Genomic DNA, 20,118 nt, shown 5'->3' on the forward strand with positions numbered 1-20,118 from the left:
CGGACCTCGTGACTTATACTTAAAAGTGTAACACGCTAAGCTACATTTCAAATTTCTAGACGACAGCTGTATCAATGGCTCCGACTATTTCCGAATAAATGAAAGAATTACACATGTACTTAACAAACTTTTCGGGGCAAAGGGACAGAAAAGAAAAAGGATGAATTCATACGTGCTGTATGCAACATACTAGGATTTGTTGCATAAATAAAAAAATTAAAAAAAAAAAACTGTGTTTAAAACATCGAATTCCCAAAATATTCACTTTATAAACTCCCTCTACACTCAAAATATACTAGCTGGATGTTTTCTTGAATATGGAGTTTGCTGGTCCGAAAATCGGAAATCTTTGATTGTTATCGCTAGTTTTATTTTTACTCGGCATGTAGGCCAATTCAGATTTCCACCAGCATCTTAATATTTTTTGGTAATTGACCTGATGACACAGTGTGGAATAAAACAATGTTGAATTCTATGTCTTTTTATTTACATTTCATGGAAGTATAAATCAGAATTATCATACGCTTTGACAATATCACCAGGTCGTTAATGTCGCCTGCATCAGGCAATGGGGATGTTGAACAAAAATCGGTTCTCCGACACCTGGGTCACATCTGTCCAGGCCTTGATTCAACTGACAAATTAACTCGCTATGAGTGATAATAGATCACAACTGTAAAAAGAATTGTAAAGAGAGTGTTTTTGTTTTTGTTTTTGGTGCTGAAGAGGGCTAAAGACTCCCTTCTAAATCTACAATAAACCAATTTCTTTTTAGCTCACCTGAGCCGAAGGCTCAAGTGAGCTTTTCTGATCACATTTTGTCCGGCGTCCGTCTGTCTGTCTGTAAACTTTTCACATTTTCATCTTCTTCTCATGAACCACTGGGCCAATTTCAACCAAACATGGCCAAAAGCATCCTTGGGTGAAGGGCTTTCAAGTTTGTTCAAATGAAGGGCCATGTCCCTTTCAAAGGGGAGATAATCACAAAAATGCAAAAATAGGGTGGGGTCATTTAAAAATCTTCTTCTCAAGAACCACTGGGTCAGAAGAGCTGAAATTTACCTGAAAGCTTCCTGACATATTGCAGATTCAAGTTTGTTCAAATCATGGCCCCCGGTGGTAGGATGGGGCCACAAGGGGGGGGGGGTCAAAGTTTTACATACAAATATATAGGGAAAAACTTTAAAAATCTTCTTCTCAAGAACCACTGAGCCAGAAAAGCTGATTTTTACATGAAAACTTTCTGACATAGTGCAGATTCAAGTTTGTTCAAATCATGGCCCCCGAGGATAGGATGGGGCCCCAAGGGGGATCAAAGTTTTGTACACAAATATATAGGGAAAAACTTTAAAAATCTTCTTCTCAAGAACCACTAAGCCAGAAAAGCTGAGATTTACATGAAAGCTTCCGGATATAATGCAGATTCAAGTTTGTTCAAATCATGGGCCCCGGGGGTTGGATGGGGCCACAATAGGGGATCAAAGTTTTACATACAAATATATAGGAAAAATCTTTTAAAATCTTCTCAAGAATCACTAAGCCAGAAAAGCTGAGATTTACATGAAAGCTTCCTGATATAATGCAGATTCAAGTTTGTTCAAATCATGGGCCCCGGGGGTTGGATGGGGCCACAATAGGGGATCAAAGTTTTACATACAAATATATAGGAAAAATCTTCTTCTCAAGAACCACTGAGCCAGAAAAGCTGATTTTTACATGAAAACTTTCTGACATAGTGCAGATTCAAGTTTGTTCAAATCATGGCCCCTGGGGGGTAGGATGGGGTCACAAGTGGGGGGGGGGGGGTAAAAGTTTTACATACAAATATAGGAAAAAGCTTTAAAAATCTTCTTCTCAAGAACCATTGGGCCAAAGAAGTTGACATTTACATGAAAGCTTTCTGACATAGTGTAGATTCAAGTCTGCAAAGGGTAGTTTGGGCCATAATAGGGACTATTAGGTTTTACATGCAAATATATATGGAAAGTCTTCAGATATGGGCCAAGGTGACTCAGGTGAGCGATGTGGCCCATGGGCCTCTTGTTTAGAGAATGACCCAATCTTGAAACTGATATTTTTTCAAAGAGATCAAAGTTCGTATGCATCCTGTGTACATGCACTATAAATTAACTTTTACCGATATACATTTGATGTGAAAATAACAGTCAGCGGTCATTCTCATAAATCCTACAATGTATAGAGAAGGTAGGACAAACACGGGTCTCGACCCCTGGACACACCAGAGTGGGATTAGGTGCCCAGGAGGAGTAAGTATCCCTTGTTGACCCATCACACCTGCCGTTAGCCCTGTATCTTGATCAGGTAAACGGAGTTATCCGTAGTCAAAATGAGTATGTAAAGAACGACCTACTAATCGATATAAAACACGTCAGACAGCATTCGACCTAATGAGAAGTTTTATTTACAAAATAGATCATTATAACAACTATAGACTTTGCGAAATACTGACTGTAAACAAGACTGTTGGAACCCCTGTAACTTAAACTTATTTGTCAGTAGCGTTCATCCATTCAAAATTGATCCTACGCAGAAAATGCTCGTGCGTATCGAATTAGTTGATATTCATAAATACCACATACAGGTGGTAATGGAATGTTGCTACATAAATATGGGAATTTGACGATGGAGAAGCTGAATTAATCCCGTTTGTCCCGTTGAGTTGTTAGTTTGCCGTTAACGTATATTTTCAATAAAATATCTAAATATGAAGCAGATATGGAATATTCTGTTGTGTCTTTTATTTCGTGTTCACTAGGGTATATCATATCTACAAAGATAAAACGTCGTCGATGCATCTAAATGTTGAGCTGAAGCCCACAGCAAGAGATTTTTATTTTCTCATGTACATTGTATATGATTTTTTAACAAATACAAAAGCAGGTCAGCTAATAAAGGACCAAATTCGTGTCCAAGGGAATTCAATAAACTGCTGGAAGACCTGTCCGTGAGCAACTCCAGCATTTTTAAAATCATCATAGGAGTACATGTGTGTAGACTCGGAGTGATGTTTAACAAAGTAATTTTTGAATGAGTGATCACAAGATATGGATATTCCCAAGTTCAATTTTTATTTTAAGAGGCAGCGGGCTATGCTGTCAAAAAGCCTAATTTTAATTTATCGCGAGAAATGGTGATAAAAAGTGTTGATTTTGGAGAAGTTTTGCAAATTGTTTTGAGAATCCACATTTGATTTGTAAACACCACTTCTCCTATGTTGTGACGCGATACGTCTGAGGTTCCTATTTTCGTGAAGATAGATGCTGTGTTTATGTAAGTATTTTAATGAAGTTTTGGATCAAGTATAGGTACAGTAACTCATGCCATTCGTCCCATTGACTGAGGTATTATGTGTTTAAAACTGAAGAATTTCGTCTTTTCAGCGTGAACTTGGAAGGATTACTAAATGTGGCTCTTCTAAAATATAGTTGTAATAATTAATGAGCATTAGAATGACAACCTTGTTACAAGCTTAATGGTCAGCTGAAAACACAGGCAATTATACCGCTTGGGTTCGAATGTACTATAAAAGAGTACTCTTTATTAAAACATTTTTGTTACGCAATCCTTTGTCTTTTTAGGCTTTTATATATAGAAGAAAGTCCACTGATAGTCAAAAGGTTACCTGACACTGTCCAATAAGTTGACAATTACTGTCCATTATTTTTAAGAACGGACAGTATCTGTCCATTCTTAAAAATAATGGGTGTCAGGTAAACCCAATAACTTATTAGACATCTACAGGTAGGCTGAAAATAAGAGAAAGACAATATATTTGTCAAAGAGATACAAATTTAATTTTAAATTCCCTACAAGTAAGAATCAACACAGATATCGGAAAAATCACTGAAACAGTTAAAAACGATATTTCCCATTAGTAGAATTCTCTGCTTCAACTCGTAAGATTCACAATTTTTTAATTCCATTGGCCATTACAAAATCGCACCAAAACTTTAAATTTAGACATATTTCCATAATGTATTTGAATTTATCTGGATTCAGAGGCAAATTCCGAAACGTCTTCACAACGCTTATTTATGTTTTCTTTATCAGCATATCCTAATTCTGAATTATTATTTTCGCTTTCATGAATAATTTCATTTCACGAGATAAGTGTATTGGGTTCCTTTGGCTTGCGTTCAGGGCCGTAAGTAGGGTTCTAAATCAGGGGAGGCAGGGGATTGGGGGCCGCCGATTGACTTTACGACTGAAAATGACACTTTTTAAATCCCAATTTATCATGTTTGTGTTTCATTTGTACTATGTAAAGAATCGTAATATGGTGTCAAAGACAAAGGTGCTTGTCTTCATTTTAAACATATATCCTATAATATAACATTTATATAATTTTATTTTCTTTTTTGCCAAAAAATCAGACGAGGCAGTTGCCTCGTCTGCCTCATCGGCAGTTACGGCCCTGGCGTTAGTTATTTCCTCATCCAAATATTCGAAAACACAATGCTTTTCAGATCAAAATTTGGCTCCATAACTTTCTCACCCTCCATATCCAGAATATTTGCAATACGTTCACTAAAATCCTTATATTTTGACTGTGCAATGAAAATGCTCTCCCCATCAGAAGACATGTTGATATGGCTCTGTACTATAGAAAGAGTGAATATAAAATCTGCAGTAGAAGACTACTTACCGGACACTGTCCAATAAGTGAACAAAAGAAACAGAATTCTACGCAAGACTGGTTATATTGTCAGACTATTCAAAATAACTTTATTCATAATTATCATTGTCAATGGGTTTACCTGAGACTGTCCATTCATTGACAAAAAAATCAAGATGGCGCTCTCGATAGGTAGGAGGTTGTTTTTCGTGAGCACAAAGTTTGGAAATTTACGACTAAATAGTGATGCACACTACTATGATTATGAATTAAGCTATTTTCAATAGTCTGACAATATAACCAGTCTTGCGTAGAATTCTGTTTCTTTTGTTCACTTATTGAACAGTGTCCGGCCCTACGGGCCTCGATCAGTTTCTTTCTTTCACAGAATGGACAGTTTTTGGCTTATGTCCTTTACATAGTAAATTCGAACCCAAGCGATATAACTGCCTGTGGCTGGAACCAATACACATTCCACAAAAAACCGATCTCATTCTTTCATCTTTCTGGACCCAGTCGCACGATAATTAGTTAGCCATTAACTAGATGTTATCTGTTGATATATTTAACCAACTTTCGTGTAACTGGACCCTGGTTTACTAAACAGATAGATAGATGGTACAACGATAGCAGTGATGGTGTCTTCCTCAATTCAATCGCTCAGGCGTTGTAATATTATCCAATAATCTACAACTTGTAAGCATCAAACCTTGAACATATCGATCGATTTATTAGACATAGTAAGATAATGTTTGGTATATCGCAGTAACTGCGGACCCTGTATTTGCCATCAGATGTATGTCAAGTACAGGTTCTACCCTGAACTTTACACACCTCACCGCTGCAGTGACAATCGATCGCCGTTACAAATTTCGTAAACAATTTACCCTTTCTTTTTTCCAAAATTATTGGGAAATTATTGGGGGAGACGACCGCCATTGATTAAAAGGACGTATCTATAGTGTCTAGACCCAGTTAGTGAACACAGTGTCTGTACACACCCAGCTAGTGAACACACAGTCTCTGTACACCCCCACAGTGAACACACAAAGTCTCTGTACACACCCAGCTAGTGAACACACAGTCTCTGTAAACACCCACAGTTAGTGAACACACAAAGTCTCTGTACACAGGAGATCAGGGGTGTAACAAATCATAAACGGTTTGAAGACCGCTTTAGGTCCCCCAGCAGGTCCAGGATTGGACTCTGGTATGGGATACCAGGGTCCAGGAGGAGGAAGCCCCCTCCTGAAAACGGATCCAAGCATTCTGAAATGCCAGAAGTTGTCGAACATTTCAAATGATAATTAAAGCCAGGATACAGAAAATTTTGAATATGCATGAACAATAATAACTTTATTTTTGTTGAGACTCTGTACCCTTATCTACATGTTGTGGTGAAATCGACGTTCATTGTAGAACCATGGGTCGGCTTGGACTGCTTATTTGGTTCTGGCTGCGTACACACCAATTAGGCAACTTTTGAGTGACAAATGAAATATATTACTTTCTGAAAAATTGTTAAGAACCAACTATTACTCACAAGTTAACAAATATAAAGAAACAAAGTTTGCAATCCTTGATGATTAGAAAATTGTGTGTAGGCCCGGGCTTGATGTCCTCCCCTGGAGATGACTGGTAGGTGTTGTTGCTCCGTGTATGAATTATCTCTACGAGTAAAGATGAAAAATTTGTTGAGTTGTCTTCCAACTTCTTTAAAATTTTCGGGCCTCCTCATTCACCCCAAAATTGGCTTGTTGACATGACAATTAATTCTAATGATAAAATTAACCATTCAGTAAATTAAAATCATTGTGTTTCAGTTTCGTTTCCCGATCACATTTGATGATATCCGATGGTCTGCTCATCACACAACATTCATACCACCATAAACTGCAAAACATCTTTCAGTATGCATCTCCCAAGTGGTCGACTTGGAAGGAAAAATTGGGAAATCTGATCCCAGAAACACAACAACCATTGCAACCAATTTCTAAAATATTCTGACAGCAGTAAAACTACCAGAATATATGTGAGAACATTTTAAATGAAAATTTCTCATAAACAAGTAAAACTCATTCCAACTATAAACACCTGGTTTATGCTATTAAATGTACAATATAATACAAATAAAATGAGATCATATATTTTTGTATAACAACAATCTTGTATAATTTCCCCCAATACAATATTATATGTATCACAATATCAAATATATATGCAAAAGACTTTGTGGAGTATCCTTCACAATTTTGAAATAGATTTGATTACCGAGAATTTTCATCTCATACCCTTTGAAGGCAATTTTGAATTAATTCAAGGTGTTCAGGAAAGAAACAAGGATATTTTAACCCTATATTGTTTCTGCTGCCAAAATTTACTGACCCCGGAAACCCTCAATATCCAATCCTCCAGCATATTTATTTCACTTCATAATGGACCCTAGAATTATCCTATCCTAGAATTATCCTATCCTAGAATTATCCTATCCATATGCATTTGTAACATTCACATAATGACACATTTAAATTTTTGAATCACAATTTCTCAATCATTCATGTAAACGACACACAATATTTTGTGACACACGGTTAGAAATTGTTTTGATTTTCCAAGCTCAGTTAAAAATATTGATAAGCCACTGAACAGGAATGTGTAAAGGAGTCAAACTCTGGTATGTATTAATATAGCAAGTGAACACACTAAGGTACATGTATATGTATTAGATTGTAATATCATATTTGCTGTCATGGAATGTATATATGAAACATAATACTGAGCTCTCTATAAAACAGATGACTGCTTATATCAGATCGATTTGTCAGTGACAAAACTGAATACATTTACAGGATTTTAAAAGAATATTTCTATCGTTTTTATACATTTGTACTTCCATCTAGATATCATTCTATAATACACATGGCATGTTTACCTTTACATGGCATGTTTACCTTTACATGGAGTGTTTACCTTTACATGGCATGTTTACCTTTACATGGAGTGTTTACCTTTACATGGAGTGTTTACCTTTACATGGCATGTTTACCTTTACATGGAGTGTTTATCTTTAACATGGAGTTTTTATCTTTACATGGAATATTTACCTTTACATAGAATGTTTACCTTTACATAGAACATTTACCTATACATGGAGTGTTTCCCATTAAACAAAGTGTTTACCTTTACATGGAATGTTGACCTATACATGGAGTGTTTACATTTACATGGAATGTTTACATTTACATGGAATGTTTACCTTTACATGGAATGTTTACCTTTACATGGAATGTTTACCTTTAGTAAATTAAACTACACAAATTTTGGTAGAGTAAAAATGAACAATATACCATGTACATCTGGATACAAAAGAAAATACAAATTGTTTGTAGAGTTGCATGTCAAATAGAACTGAAGAAGCAACCATCCTATAGGCCTTTCCAAAAACGTGAGTTATCTCTCTTTGTATTCTTACATTTAGTGTGAATATGACAACTTCCGGGTAGTAACACACTCAGACTGCGCATATATTATAAGAGTTATATATTAGTATGGGTGCTGCTTAAAATCGAAAACAGTTGAAATCATTTGTACGAGAGTAAGAAAATGTTAATGGAAACAAAAACGAATTTCTTGATCGAGTCGGGTCTGATTTTTCGAGTTGGGGGGGGGGGGGGGGGGGGGGTTGGGGTTAAAAATTAAATTGGAAATCACGCAGACATTCATTTGTTTACAAATATGTCTCCAATAACGACTGACATAATTATTTTGTATGAAATCAGAACAGAACTTCTAATTCTCAAGAAATGATGACAACTCATCAACTCAAAGCTCGGGTTTTTACAAGGATCGACACGTGCAAAGATCTTGCATAACATGCCCCCCCCCCCTTTCCAAAAAAAAAAAATCAATAAGGAAATCAACGTTCTCATTGTTTTATCAGGGCTAAAATTATTCCACCACTACCAATCGACTCTTTCAAAAATAAACCAGATTGCAATGTTTGGGTAACTTTCTCCAAAATACCTGGATGTGTTCATTCTGTGTGCAAATCATTTGTACACTGCAGCATGACGCTGGAAGTGTTAATATCAACTGATATGTTTAAAATGCAGAAAAATAGGTAATCAAAAATATTTTTTTAAAAATTAATTGTGTTCAATATTGCTCGATTGATATAAATCATTTTTCATAGACCTGTGTGATCCCCCCCCCCCCGGGGGGGGGGTTGCCATATTCTCAAATGTACTCTCTGGGGGAAGGTAAGTATAACCCCCAATAGAATGCTTTTGACGTCTCTGCATCTTCCCTCTTTTATTCATTTTAGCCCCCTTGAAATGTACTTGATTATGTATAGGCACGTATCGTGTCATAACAGAAATTGCAATGACAAGATTTAGACCCCCTCCCCCTTTTTGCCACAAATTTACAAAATAATTTGAGTAAAATTCCAAATGTGTAAATGTCAGTTTAAAGATTGTTTGTGACGACGAATTTCTTTATGGTTATAATACTTGTATTTGAAACTATAAAATTAGTGGGCAGACAGCTGAAAATCTGTCAGTGGCCTCTCACTTACAAGTACAGGCTGGGATAAATTTTACTCGCCAATCAAAGAGATGGACATTTTCAAAATCCAGAGGTATCAGTTCGACATACCTATACTACATCGTGGCAGAACTTTTATCGCTGAATGTACTACATTGATATTGAACAAGTAACTTCTGATATTTTATTATAAAGCTGACTGTATTAAAACACGGGCTAAAGATCCTGAGGAAATGTAGGCAATATATGATATATGCTAATTTCAGTCATAAAACACGTGAAATCCTGGAAAATGGGGGTGGGTGGGGGGTGGGGGTGTTGTTAGTTACTGTAAATATCAAAATGTATTTATAACCGATGAGCTGTATAGCTTAAGGAAATAAAAAATCTGAATCTAAATAATCTAACTGCGTCTCGGGACAGCCCCGCCGTAGGAAATTACATCACTTTAATGATAGAACATTCTATCGGGGAGGAGGGTGTCATCCTCTACTTACAACATTAATTTTCTATTATTTTTACATGCAAATTTGGTTATTTTCACGTGTATGAAGTAAACTTATACATTGGGATTTTTTTATTAACGTTAACATATTTGTTGGCGTGATTGCTGTGAAATTATACAGCAATATCTTTGCGGCCTTCTGCACTGTTGATAATGACGCTTCTCGAATATACTACCCGGAAGTCTTAAACTACTGCTAAGCAAGCGCACTACGTTCCGGATCAAGGAAAGATAACTCATGTTTTCGGATTGGCCTATACCCAAGGTTTGAGATGCTCAAAGTAATTTTCCTCTACAAATGTCTTGTACTCAGTAAGGCACAAACAGAATTACTTAATATGCAGGGATGGAAATACCCAACATTACACATATAAATGTATACAATAGATTTGTCATATGCAGTTTTGTCACCTAAAATTAACAGAAATACCAACCAAGTACCTTAATCACTATTCAGGGATTAAAGAAGCATATTAGAAATGCTTATCATATCAATTTGTTGCTCACACAGATGATGACTTAGACTAGGATATTACAAACAAATTGGCATTTTTTTTATGGGCTTTTTTTTTTTACAGTAAAATATTTATTTCAGTTGTATTTTCTATTTCCTAAAGTAGTGTCTTGATTAAACAAAATTTGTTTTTAGAGGTTTTTTTATCTTCCTCATTCACTGTAAATTTATTCTACTTTACTTTATCCAAAGTTCTACTAAATGCACCTCCGACACAGATGACCTCTTAAATCAAATATTTCACTACATGTTAGTTTTAGTATTATGTAAAAAAAACTGTTTAAAAAATTACACAACATAATGAGAAAATGTGAACACACATCTATGTGTCTATAGATGCCTTTCAAGTTATCTAATAAAAATGATGCTTAGAAAATGAAAAGAAAATCATGAAATGTTGAAAATCAAAAATTTTGGAGAGTGTTTTCTTTGGTTTCTTCTAAATAATAAAATACTTAAAACATTTCAGATGAAGGGATGGATTTGCCTACATAGCTGAAAACCCATAAAAGTTTCATTATGTGCAGACTGTGTACAAAATTCTGTTTGGCACTTGTGAACACAAACTGGTGGTTACATAAATGTTGTATCATCATAGTTCTTCCCCTTAGCATGGGCCTCAAATAGATCTCTAATTAGCGACGCTTTCTCTTTCTCCAGCTGCACAATTTTGTCTGTCTTGTCACGCAGTTCCTGGAAATAGTGCCATGATTTCATATATGTTACAACCAGATTAAAAAGCTGTTGCAGTGCTAATGTTTATTTGACTCATTGTATCAAATAGAATCTGTAATTAGATAAAAGTTAATACCTTTTTGAGATGTTTCTGGTTTTCCTGAAGAGTTTTGAAGGACTCTGTTTCCCCTCTTTGAGCAGTGGAATGTCCAACAGCCAAATTCATATGAAGTGGAAACCCCTATTGAATAACAGAAGTTATTAGGACTGACACACTGAAAACTTAATGAACCACACATGTTCGATTTAATTTTAAAAAAAATTAATAAATAGGTAAAACAACACACTAAGTTCATTTCAAAAAAAACAAAAACACAGTAAATATTTTTATTTCTCAAGGGTATCACTCAATCATAACTACTTGGCTATTTCTGTAACGCAAATGAACCTCGTACGTGGATCGACGTCATCAGAGTTGGTTGCTACGTGAACATAAACTTAACTATGACATCATAGTTGTACGTTACACTATGAAATGTGAGCTTTCAAATGTATCTAAGATATCATACACATCTAAGGTATTGTACCACTATCAATTTCCATTTGTATGTTTTTGTATTAGAGTGAATAAGACGTTAATGATACCTAAACTGAATCTGTGGTGAAAATCAAAATAACACATTATATAGGGATATGCTTCTGGACTTTTAACCGCATCCACGGGCGCGCTTCCGACGAAAAAATGCATTGATTTGATGCCATGCTTGCACAGATCCACCTCAGAGTCTTCTTACCGGTTACGGAAAAGGACGAGTGCGTGATCCGATTGGGGTATCACTATCAAATATCCATAGTATTTATTTCAAGAAATGTACAGAAAGTACCATTAAGAATGGATACACAAGATTCTCAACAGCAGGGAAGTTCCCATCTTCAAATGGGGAGGGGTAGCAACCTTTTAATTTGACACAGAATAACCTTAATTTGTTAAAAAAAAAAAATTCCAATCAAGGTCTGAAGCATAAAACATGATGTAAACTTTAAACACAAATTAATGCTCCCAAAAGTGCCCATATTGATGAAAGACTTTACTAATATAATATATACCATATATCAAAACTAAATGACTAGTTTGGAATCGCTCTAAAGTCAGAACCCTGCAGTTGAGAAATCCACAATTTCAGTACATCCTTATCTGCTTTTCTTAAATATACATTTAGTTTCTTATACAATATCAGCAAAATTAGAGAAGAAATCTTTCAAATGATAAACATGATAAAGACAAAAATCACTGATAATTTTGGTCCCACCCTAGAACCAAACCCCTATCCCTGTGATGATGAAATTTACAAATTTGGTAAGGGCTATCTGCTCCTTCTAAATATCTATTTAGTTTCAATTTAGAATCAATAGCACTAAGTTTATTTAAGTGTTATACACATATATAAACACTGAATTGATCCTTTGAAAAGAATTGGAATGGTAATTATTAAGAAAAAGATGAAAATGTTTAATTGTTACCACACGGCGTAAGGCAGATGACGCAGACCTATAACAATAGCTGGTCACCTGAGTGACTCAGGTGACCTAGAAAATGGATGTGTGAGTTGATATAAATATTTTTGGCTTAGATTGGTTGTAATGAGTACAAATATAAAATTTAAAAAAAATTTATTGACTTGTAAATATTCTATAAAGTTGAAATACATTACCCCTCCCTACATTTTCCCCACTGGTTTGGACTTAATTGAGAAATCATGGGAATTAATTATTGTATTCATTATTCTTTTTCATAATTTTTGAAAAAAGTCTGGTTTGTAGTAAGTGTCATTAATACTACCATTATACATAGGTTCTCTTAAGTCAATACTGTCTTAGATTTCTTGAGAGAGAAAAATCTAAGTCGAAACTTGGACTTAAGGGTGAGATTTTACTCCAATTTTGACTGCTCAAATAAAGAAAACTCAAACTTTTGAGATTTTTCCAAGAAATCCAAGCCTAATTGTGGTACGCAGTATTGCGTGTGGAGTCCCCTATAAATCCTGTCAATGCTACTCACCCTCTCAGAGCTCTCTATAAGTGTCTTAAGCTGTTGGTTGACCTCCATAATTCTGGCATATTGAAAATTCATCCTCTCCTGGTTAGCCTCTAAATTGTAGTCCTGAAATAAATAACACAAGCTGAAAATCTACATCTCAAGAGTTTGGCATTTGTTCTTTCAACTGATCTGATGCTGTGAATTGTCAATGGTTTACACAGGTGAGAGTTATTCTTTGTACACTGGACAGTGTACCACAATTAAATCACTTTTATGATACATACATTTTACACTTTTAAAACTAGGTATCAATATCATACCACTTGCATTGATAATAATAAATAAAAGGCTTGCCACAGCATCCATGCTTTTATATACCATGTCATGTAAAGTCTTTTCCGATAGAGGGATTAATCCTCCAATGTTTCTCAATCGCTTTCACTCTCTCCTCTCTCTCTACTCACATGATACGAGGTGTGCCCAATGTATTTTTGTTTCTCCTCCACCCCCACCACCTGACGGTGGTACCATTCTCTTGCTTGCTCCACCATGTCTAGTCCTTTCAATAGACTGTCTTTTTCTTGCTCCAACTGTTTCATCCTTTTTATCTAAATATAACCATACTAATATTATCCACTCTGGAAATTTCAAGATAAAGTCTTCAAATTCTTTTTCCATCTGACATACACTGGACTTCAGAGTCAGTGCATACACTATATATATATTATGAGACCAGAAAGAGATTATCAGCATCTTCCCTACAAATTTTCAAAAAAGACACATCCTTGAAAAATGATATAGAGATATGAAGATACCATATTGTAATCCACTCCGTTGGCCAGAGTGTGCCGTCTAGCCGAGTCTCTCCTCTTTACCGTGGCCTGTCTCTGTTGGGGGGGTGAGGTGGGGGTCGATGTGGAGGGAACTGCTTCCTGTCTCAGCAGCTGGACCTGGTCTATGTTCTCTGTTAAATAAAAAACAGTTAGAGCAAAGCTGGAAGGCTAGGGACGCTTTGTAAGGATTATAATTTGTTATATTTACGTTGTCTTTGAGTGATTTCAATGAACAAGGAGAATTCAAATCTTCTAATCATGTCAGGGCTCGAAACTAACATATGCCCGTCAGTCTGTGACTGGTTAAAAGTATGGCGGACTGACTGACAATTGTTTTAGTCAGTCCGATGGGACTGGTTAATTTTCTAAAGCATCATTTTGGAAAATATACTTATGAAATTTTATACACACATTTGGCATGCTTCGATCTGTAGATATCAGACGAATCTGATTCGTAAATATAAATCCCACACTTAAGTGTTATAATATTGTCTGAGGCATATTGAGTTTAATTTCATTTTAATAACATTAACGAAATATGTTTAATTATTTCTGGAAAACTCTGTTGGAATGGTAAAATTTTCTACGGACTGGTTGAAATTATACCCCATCAGTCCGACTGGACTGGTGACATAAAAAGTTAGCTTCAAGCCCTGCATGTTAGTTGTGTGAACTAATATTTGGGTTTATCAACATCTCTCTCTTTTTAGAAATTATCAGGTCATTGAGCAACATGAATCTCCAGACTTTGAAAAGCTAAGCAAGCACATAGGAAAAGTACATCATATCGAATCAGAATGAAATAAAAATGGAGTTCATGTAACTGAAGTATTTTTCATTTCAGTGCATTGCATGTCTCAAAATATATATCAATCAAACATTCTGCTTCATTCAATAAGTACATGTATTTTAAAATGCAGCTCTTTAGGACAATTCAACTTAATTAGTAGATTATCATCCAGGGTCACAAAAAATATGGGGTGGGTGGGAGCCTGGGAGGATTTTAATTTTTGATTCCCGAGAAGAAAAAAATTAATGACAAAAGGCATCACACAAAGTGCTAATCAAGTTAACATTCAAAGAATCCTTGGTAGAAGATATAAAACCAACATTCTGTGACTTTAATCATTCATTCATGTCACTGGGAAGCAAGTTTGTTTGAAATCGTAATTTTTGCAGAAAAAAAAAATCGGGGCAGGCCCTTTTTTGAGGGGTGGGCGGGGATGATAATCTATCAATTAATTTTAATTGGCCTTACATAAAAATGATGAAACCAAACCAAGCAAACTAAATCACACATATCTATTACTTTGCTAAGAAATGGGCATGACAAGGCTAACCCCGAGTTTTCAGAAAATGCACTAACATCTACATAACTACAGGAAAGCAAAGAGCACAGGAACATGTAAGTTAAGGTCAGTCCTTTCTATGCAAATGAGAATCTTAAAAAATACAGAATTAATCATTTTGATTTTCAAATCAAAAAATTCATACTCTATAAGGTTGACACAAATGCCGATTGACTTACATGCACTATACCCCATCACATGGACTGCGAATATCGAATTTGCACTACACTGATCTAGCGCAAGGGAACATGCTCGGATTGTTTTGGTTCATCTTTCAGAGTGTAAGGTGGAATTGAATATTTATCTATGTCATTACTCTGCAAATCCTGTGCATGGCCTTTGACTGTTCTTTTAAGAAAATGATAGTCGAGTCTGTGCATTTTGTCCATTATTACATGCTTCTTGATCACACTTAAAATATATTCAAATCTTTATTTATGTGATGAATTGATTAGATTTCCAAAGCAATAGTGATATTCTGTAGACAATTCTGCATGATTATATTCTCATACTAATATTTCCTCAATTCATTTAGTGTACAGTATGCCCTTGCACCAAAGCTGTTTTGTTGATATTGTTTCTTTTCCTCTGTAGTAAGCAATGCAATAATGAGACATCATAGTCAAACCTATGCAGTGCATGTCACATACGTTTAATACTTAGATGAACAGGCTCTGAACATGTACTGTGATTTCATGGGTGATCTACATTTCAATCATCTTATTAGCTTAGAAACGCTTATACCTGGCCTTAAATTACATGCAAGACAAACAACATGTAGTAAGGAGGAAGATATGTGAATGGCATCATTTGACCCTGTTATATCTACAGTTTAATAAAATGTCCAAATGTTGTGCAGACAAGGCTTCAGCTATCCACACATACCAAAGATTTTATCCAATATTTTTGCATTTATGGGAGTGAAATTTAAAAGGCATCTAAACTTTGTGTCTTTCTTCAAATCAAGCACATTTACGGATATTTAACAGCCAATATTTATGTCATCCCAGCTTGTAATCCAAGAAGTTTTGATGAATATTAATCATTCGATCTCTTTTTAATATTGATTACAAAAACATTGAAAGAAAATTGGTCAAAAGTCCTTAAAATTTGTCAAGAATTTGGGAATCATGATGCAGAATATGATATAATACAAAAGTCAACATGAGCATTTGTTGACCACCTTCGACTATCTTGCACTATAATTATGAAAAAATAGTGAATTCAATTGAACTTGAGTAACAATTGTCAAATTAAAGTAACATTAAACCCAATCTAAAGACCGACCAAGCAGGAATGGTTTGGTAAATTCTACATGCTTTAGAAACTGGTTTCATTCTTTTAAATTATTTAATCAGGTAATATTTGAAATACAACCTTATGTCTCTTATCACTTTGTGTTACAGCTAGCTGCATACAAAGATGACTGACCAGGTATCCTTTTGTAGGCTCTAGTAGCCAATTTCAATGTTTTAAATTATTTAGTCATATAACAAAACAATCTTTGGCATTAATTCCCCGGCTAATATGATGCTTTAAGTGTATAAATACATATAATTTATATATAACCCTTCAAGTACAATATTAATTTGTACTTTTCTGGTAGTGAAAGCATTGTGTTAACTTAAAAATGTCAATAATCGTATATTGTTGAACTTTCAGTAAATTCACAGGGCTGAAAAGCATGTGCATCATTCACGAAACTTCCTCTTTGTTAATTATATGTTTAAAGGGGCATTAGCTGTCATTTTGTCACCAAAAATTGAATTCAGTGAAAATTGCTCTATATTACAAATTTCAGTAATAACACCAGCATTGAATTATTTCAAAAACCTTTTAACCTTAAAGCAGGCACATGAATATGTAATTTTGGTGATTACATGTAAATAATTATTTTCTTGCAAGACAATAATTCTTCCTTATGTATTTCTTTACACTAAGAGTGGTTATATCTAATATAGTTTTATCAGGTTTTTCTTGTTTTTATACAAAATAAATGTTTTTACTAGTCATCGATATACATTCCCATGCCACTGAGAGATTTTGAGAAAAAATGGTTGCCATCACTTTCACAGCTAATGCCCCTTTAAATGAAAGAATGTGCTGCAGCAAGTGATGAAAGTTACCATGAAGATAATGTTGATGATATGAATGACCTGCAATAATAAAATTCTTTCACATTAGTATAATGCTAATAAAATAAATAATGATACATATTAATTATACATGTATCTCTACGGTGCATTACAAACTCCATATTATGATGTTTGTAAAATATTTCATACAGTAAGGAGTATATAATGTAATATATCAATGACTCTTGGATATCCAAAGTTGGATTTTTATCTCTCTAGCTCATCAACAATAGCCAAACTATCTGCAAAACCATAGTTGATTGTGAAAGTTTATGGATTAGAGACAGTCCAATCAGAATATACAGAGTGCTTCAATTCTAAAGTATTTGTAGTAGTAATATACCCATAGAAAGTATTTGAACTTGATGTTTATCAATTGTGTAACAAGCATCAAAAAGTCATTCGATGAAAAAGGAATCGAGAACAAAATCTTGCTCACAACTGAGAAGTTGTACAATATTATCGGTACTTAAGTATTAAATTTATTTGTGAAACAAGTATCACTATATATATACAAATAAAAAATGTGAATGCAAACTGTTTCATATCCAACTAAAATTATATTTGACCATGGGTGATAAGCAGAAGACTAAATTAACAATGGATATCCTACGATGACTGCTATATATATATATATATATATATATATATATTGTATATGCAGATCCTTGAATTTGTGAAGGAGGGGGGGGGGGGGGGGAGGGGGGGAGGGGTGTCTAGCACTTGATCTTTTAGGTACTTTTCACAACCTCCACCCCTACCCCATTTTACACCCTTTGCTTGTGTACATAACATCATAGGGGGAGAGATCTTGAGATAGTTTTATTTATAAATTTAAAAAATGTTTAGTTTATTTACAACTAGTTTTCAAAGTCATTCTAATCGCCATACTCAGATCTGATTTTCGAATTGAAATTTAAAAAAAGAAGAAGTTGATTTAAAGGTTACTCCCAAGAGGCAAGGGTCACCTAGGACCACAGAAGCTATAAGGTAAATGGTGCAAAATCCAGCATTCTGAGTATTTCATGGCACTTCTTTTTCACTTTCAAATTGTCTACTTAAAATTTCCCTCCCTCCCTCCTGGGTCTGAAACCCAAACATGGCCCCCAACTTATATGTTGTTGTCTTAATACAGTCCTGAATTATAGTACCATTTATCTATGATTCTTTGCATGCTTAGTCAACCTGGTATAAAGAGGGATCCTTCTTTCAGTGACTGCAACTACATTTTTAGAGTACTCTGACATTATTGTGCAACATCTACACTGAATGTGATCCTAATTTAATTATTACCTCTTTCATTATACAAAGCCTTATAGGTACATGTACTTAAATTGATTAATATTACCTTTTCAGACATTAATAGCAACATCTAGTATAATTTTGATACAATTACTGTGTGTAATTAAAGCAATTAAATCTATATTACACATGAGATTTTTCCTTGTTATGTCATAGTACAGAGCTCCTGATAATTTTTTCCATACAAAAATAATTTATCTCACCTTTTGGACTTAGTATATATACTAATTTTCCTAAATTTAAACACACAAAAAGTATATCATAGGGGAGTAAAGATATCTCAAGATTCTAGGGTTACTGTCAATGCTGATTATTTTGCTATTCTTTTTGTTAAACTTTGTAAAAAATTAAAGATATTAAGTCTGTTATGCACATTTTTAATATGTAAATAGTTAATAGAAACAATGATTATGTGGCTTCCTTATCAATATTTGGATCTGTGGTATATATACGTACATGTATGTAGTTGTTAATTATATAAATGTCTAGGTGAAGGAAGAAAATATGGGGAGAAGTATAAATGATGAAAGGGGCAGAATACCTCAGTTGGTAAAGTGGTTGTGTCCATAATGTTCATGAGATGTCTCAAGTTCAACAAATACTTTCCTTTCCTGTTACAACACCATGAAAAAATATTTACATTCTATTCGTCATAATTACCATAAATATTCTGTCTCCCTTTATCCACGTTTCTTTCTAACAGATTGGAGTCACTCTGTGTAGACTGAAATTTTTTTGTAGCTTGGGGGTGATCACTGCTTTGATGATTCATTCTCCTCTGCCAATTTTTTAGTTCAGTGATGATGTTCTTGCTTTTGTCTCTGGGAGGAACTTTAGGAGGAAGTTGTCCTTCATTTTTAACAGAAGAATAAGAAGGTCTTTGAGGTCTTGGAGGGGGGACTGGCCTCTTTGATGGTAGCTGATTTGATTTACTGTCTCTGGATTTGTCATACTCAGTTCTTTTGTGATGATTGTGTGGTGTTGGATCATTACCGTTTCTCTCTTTACTGGACATTGCATTGTTTGGTCGTACTGCTGCTGTGTTTGTTGCACTTGAAGGCAATCTGTTCAGAGGATGACTGGATGATGATTTTGTCAAAACAGCATCTCTAGGGGCAGCAACTGGTTTGCTGATAGGTTTTGACTGCAATTCTTTGACAGGCTGGCTGTTTTCTTTGTCATCTTTTGGATCTCTAGGTTTCTTTTGGCTGGTCAGTAACGCAAGTTTTAAACCAGCTACAAATCTGTCGAAGGTTAGATATCCATTAGAAGGAGTGACTTTCCTCAAAGCCTCTGTTACTCCGCTAGGAAGACCCCTGACTCCTTCCTCATGCCACCGTGCTTCAATGTCAGAAAACTTCACATAACCACGGTTACCTTCGTCGAGAATATCGAACAACACTTTTAAGGATGTAATAAACTGTTTAGGCAGTCCGTCAATGCTATTCCATGCGGTGACACTCGTCATTTTTTATATGACCGTGTTGACATAAGCTCACCTGCACACACGATCTTTGATTGACTTTCTAAAATGCTAAATTGTTTATTTCCATTGGCTAACACGACTTCCGGTCGACAGGTAATTT

General features: G+C 34.9%; 1 protein-coding gene and 1 long non-coding RNA gene across 3 annotated transcripts; both read right to left on the bottom strand.

The window, feature by feature from the left end:
* Positions 1–6,718: 6,718 nt before the first annotated feature.
* LOC130052022 (uncharacterized) lies at positions 6,719–8,060 on the bottom strand. Its single transcript, XR_008800334.1, has 2 exons — positions 7,664–8,060; positions 6,719–7,568 (listed from the first exon to the last, which is right to left on the bottom strand). It is a non-coding gene; the product is annotated as an uncharacterized LOC130052022 (long non-coding RNA).
* Positions 8,061–9,971: 1,911 nt separating this feature from the next.
* On the bottom strand, positions 9,972–20,113 carry LOC125682060 (suppressor APC domain-containing protein 2-like). Of its 2 annotated transcripts, XM_048922442.2 has the most exons (7): positions 19,193–20,103; positions 17,222–17,251; positions 13,729–13,877; positions 13,378–13,521; positions 12,935–13,036; positions 11,012–11,116; positions 9,972–10,893 (listed from the first exon to the last, which is right to left on the bottom strand). In XM_048922442.2, exons 1-7 carry the CDS (start codon positions 19,998–20,000, stop codon positions 10,774–10,776), a joined length of 1,458 nt encoding a protein of 485 aa, XP_048778399.1. In that variant the 5' UTR covers positions 20,001–20,103; the 3' UTR covers positions 9,972–10,773. The 2 variants fall into 2 exon arrangements, with proteins under 2 accessions (XP_048778399.1, XP_048778401.1); XM_048922444.2 differs by lacking the exon at positions 17,222–17,251 and having other exon boundaries at positions 19,193–20,113.
* Positions 20,114–20,118: the final 5 nt, after the last annotated feature.

This window comes from Ostrea edulis, chromosome 2 (assembly GCF_947568905.1).
Source record: "Ostrea edulis chromosome 2, xbOstEdul1.1, whole genome shotgun sequence".
Taxonomy (NCBI): Eukaryota; Metazoa; Mollusca; class Bivalvia; order Ostreida; family Ostreidae; genus Ostrea; species Ostrea edulis.

Coding starts and splice junctions, on each gene's coding strand:
- LOC125682060 (XM_048922442.2), bottom strand. CDS start 20,000: ATGACGAGTGTCACCGCATGGAATAGCATTGACGGACTGCCTAAACAG. Junction 17,252..19,192: donor AGGGAGACAGAATATTTATG/GTAATTATGACG, acceptor TTATTATTGCAG/GTCATTCATATCATCAACAT. Junction 13,522..13,728: donor ACGGAGTGGATTACAATATG/GTATCTTCATAT, acceptor GGTTATATTTAG/ATAAAAAGGATGAAACAGTT.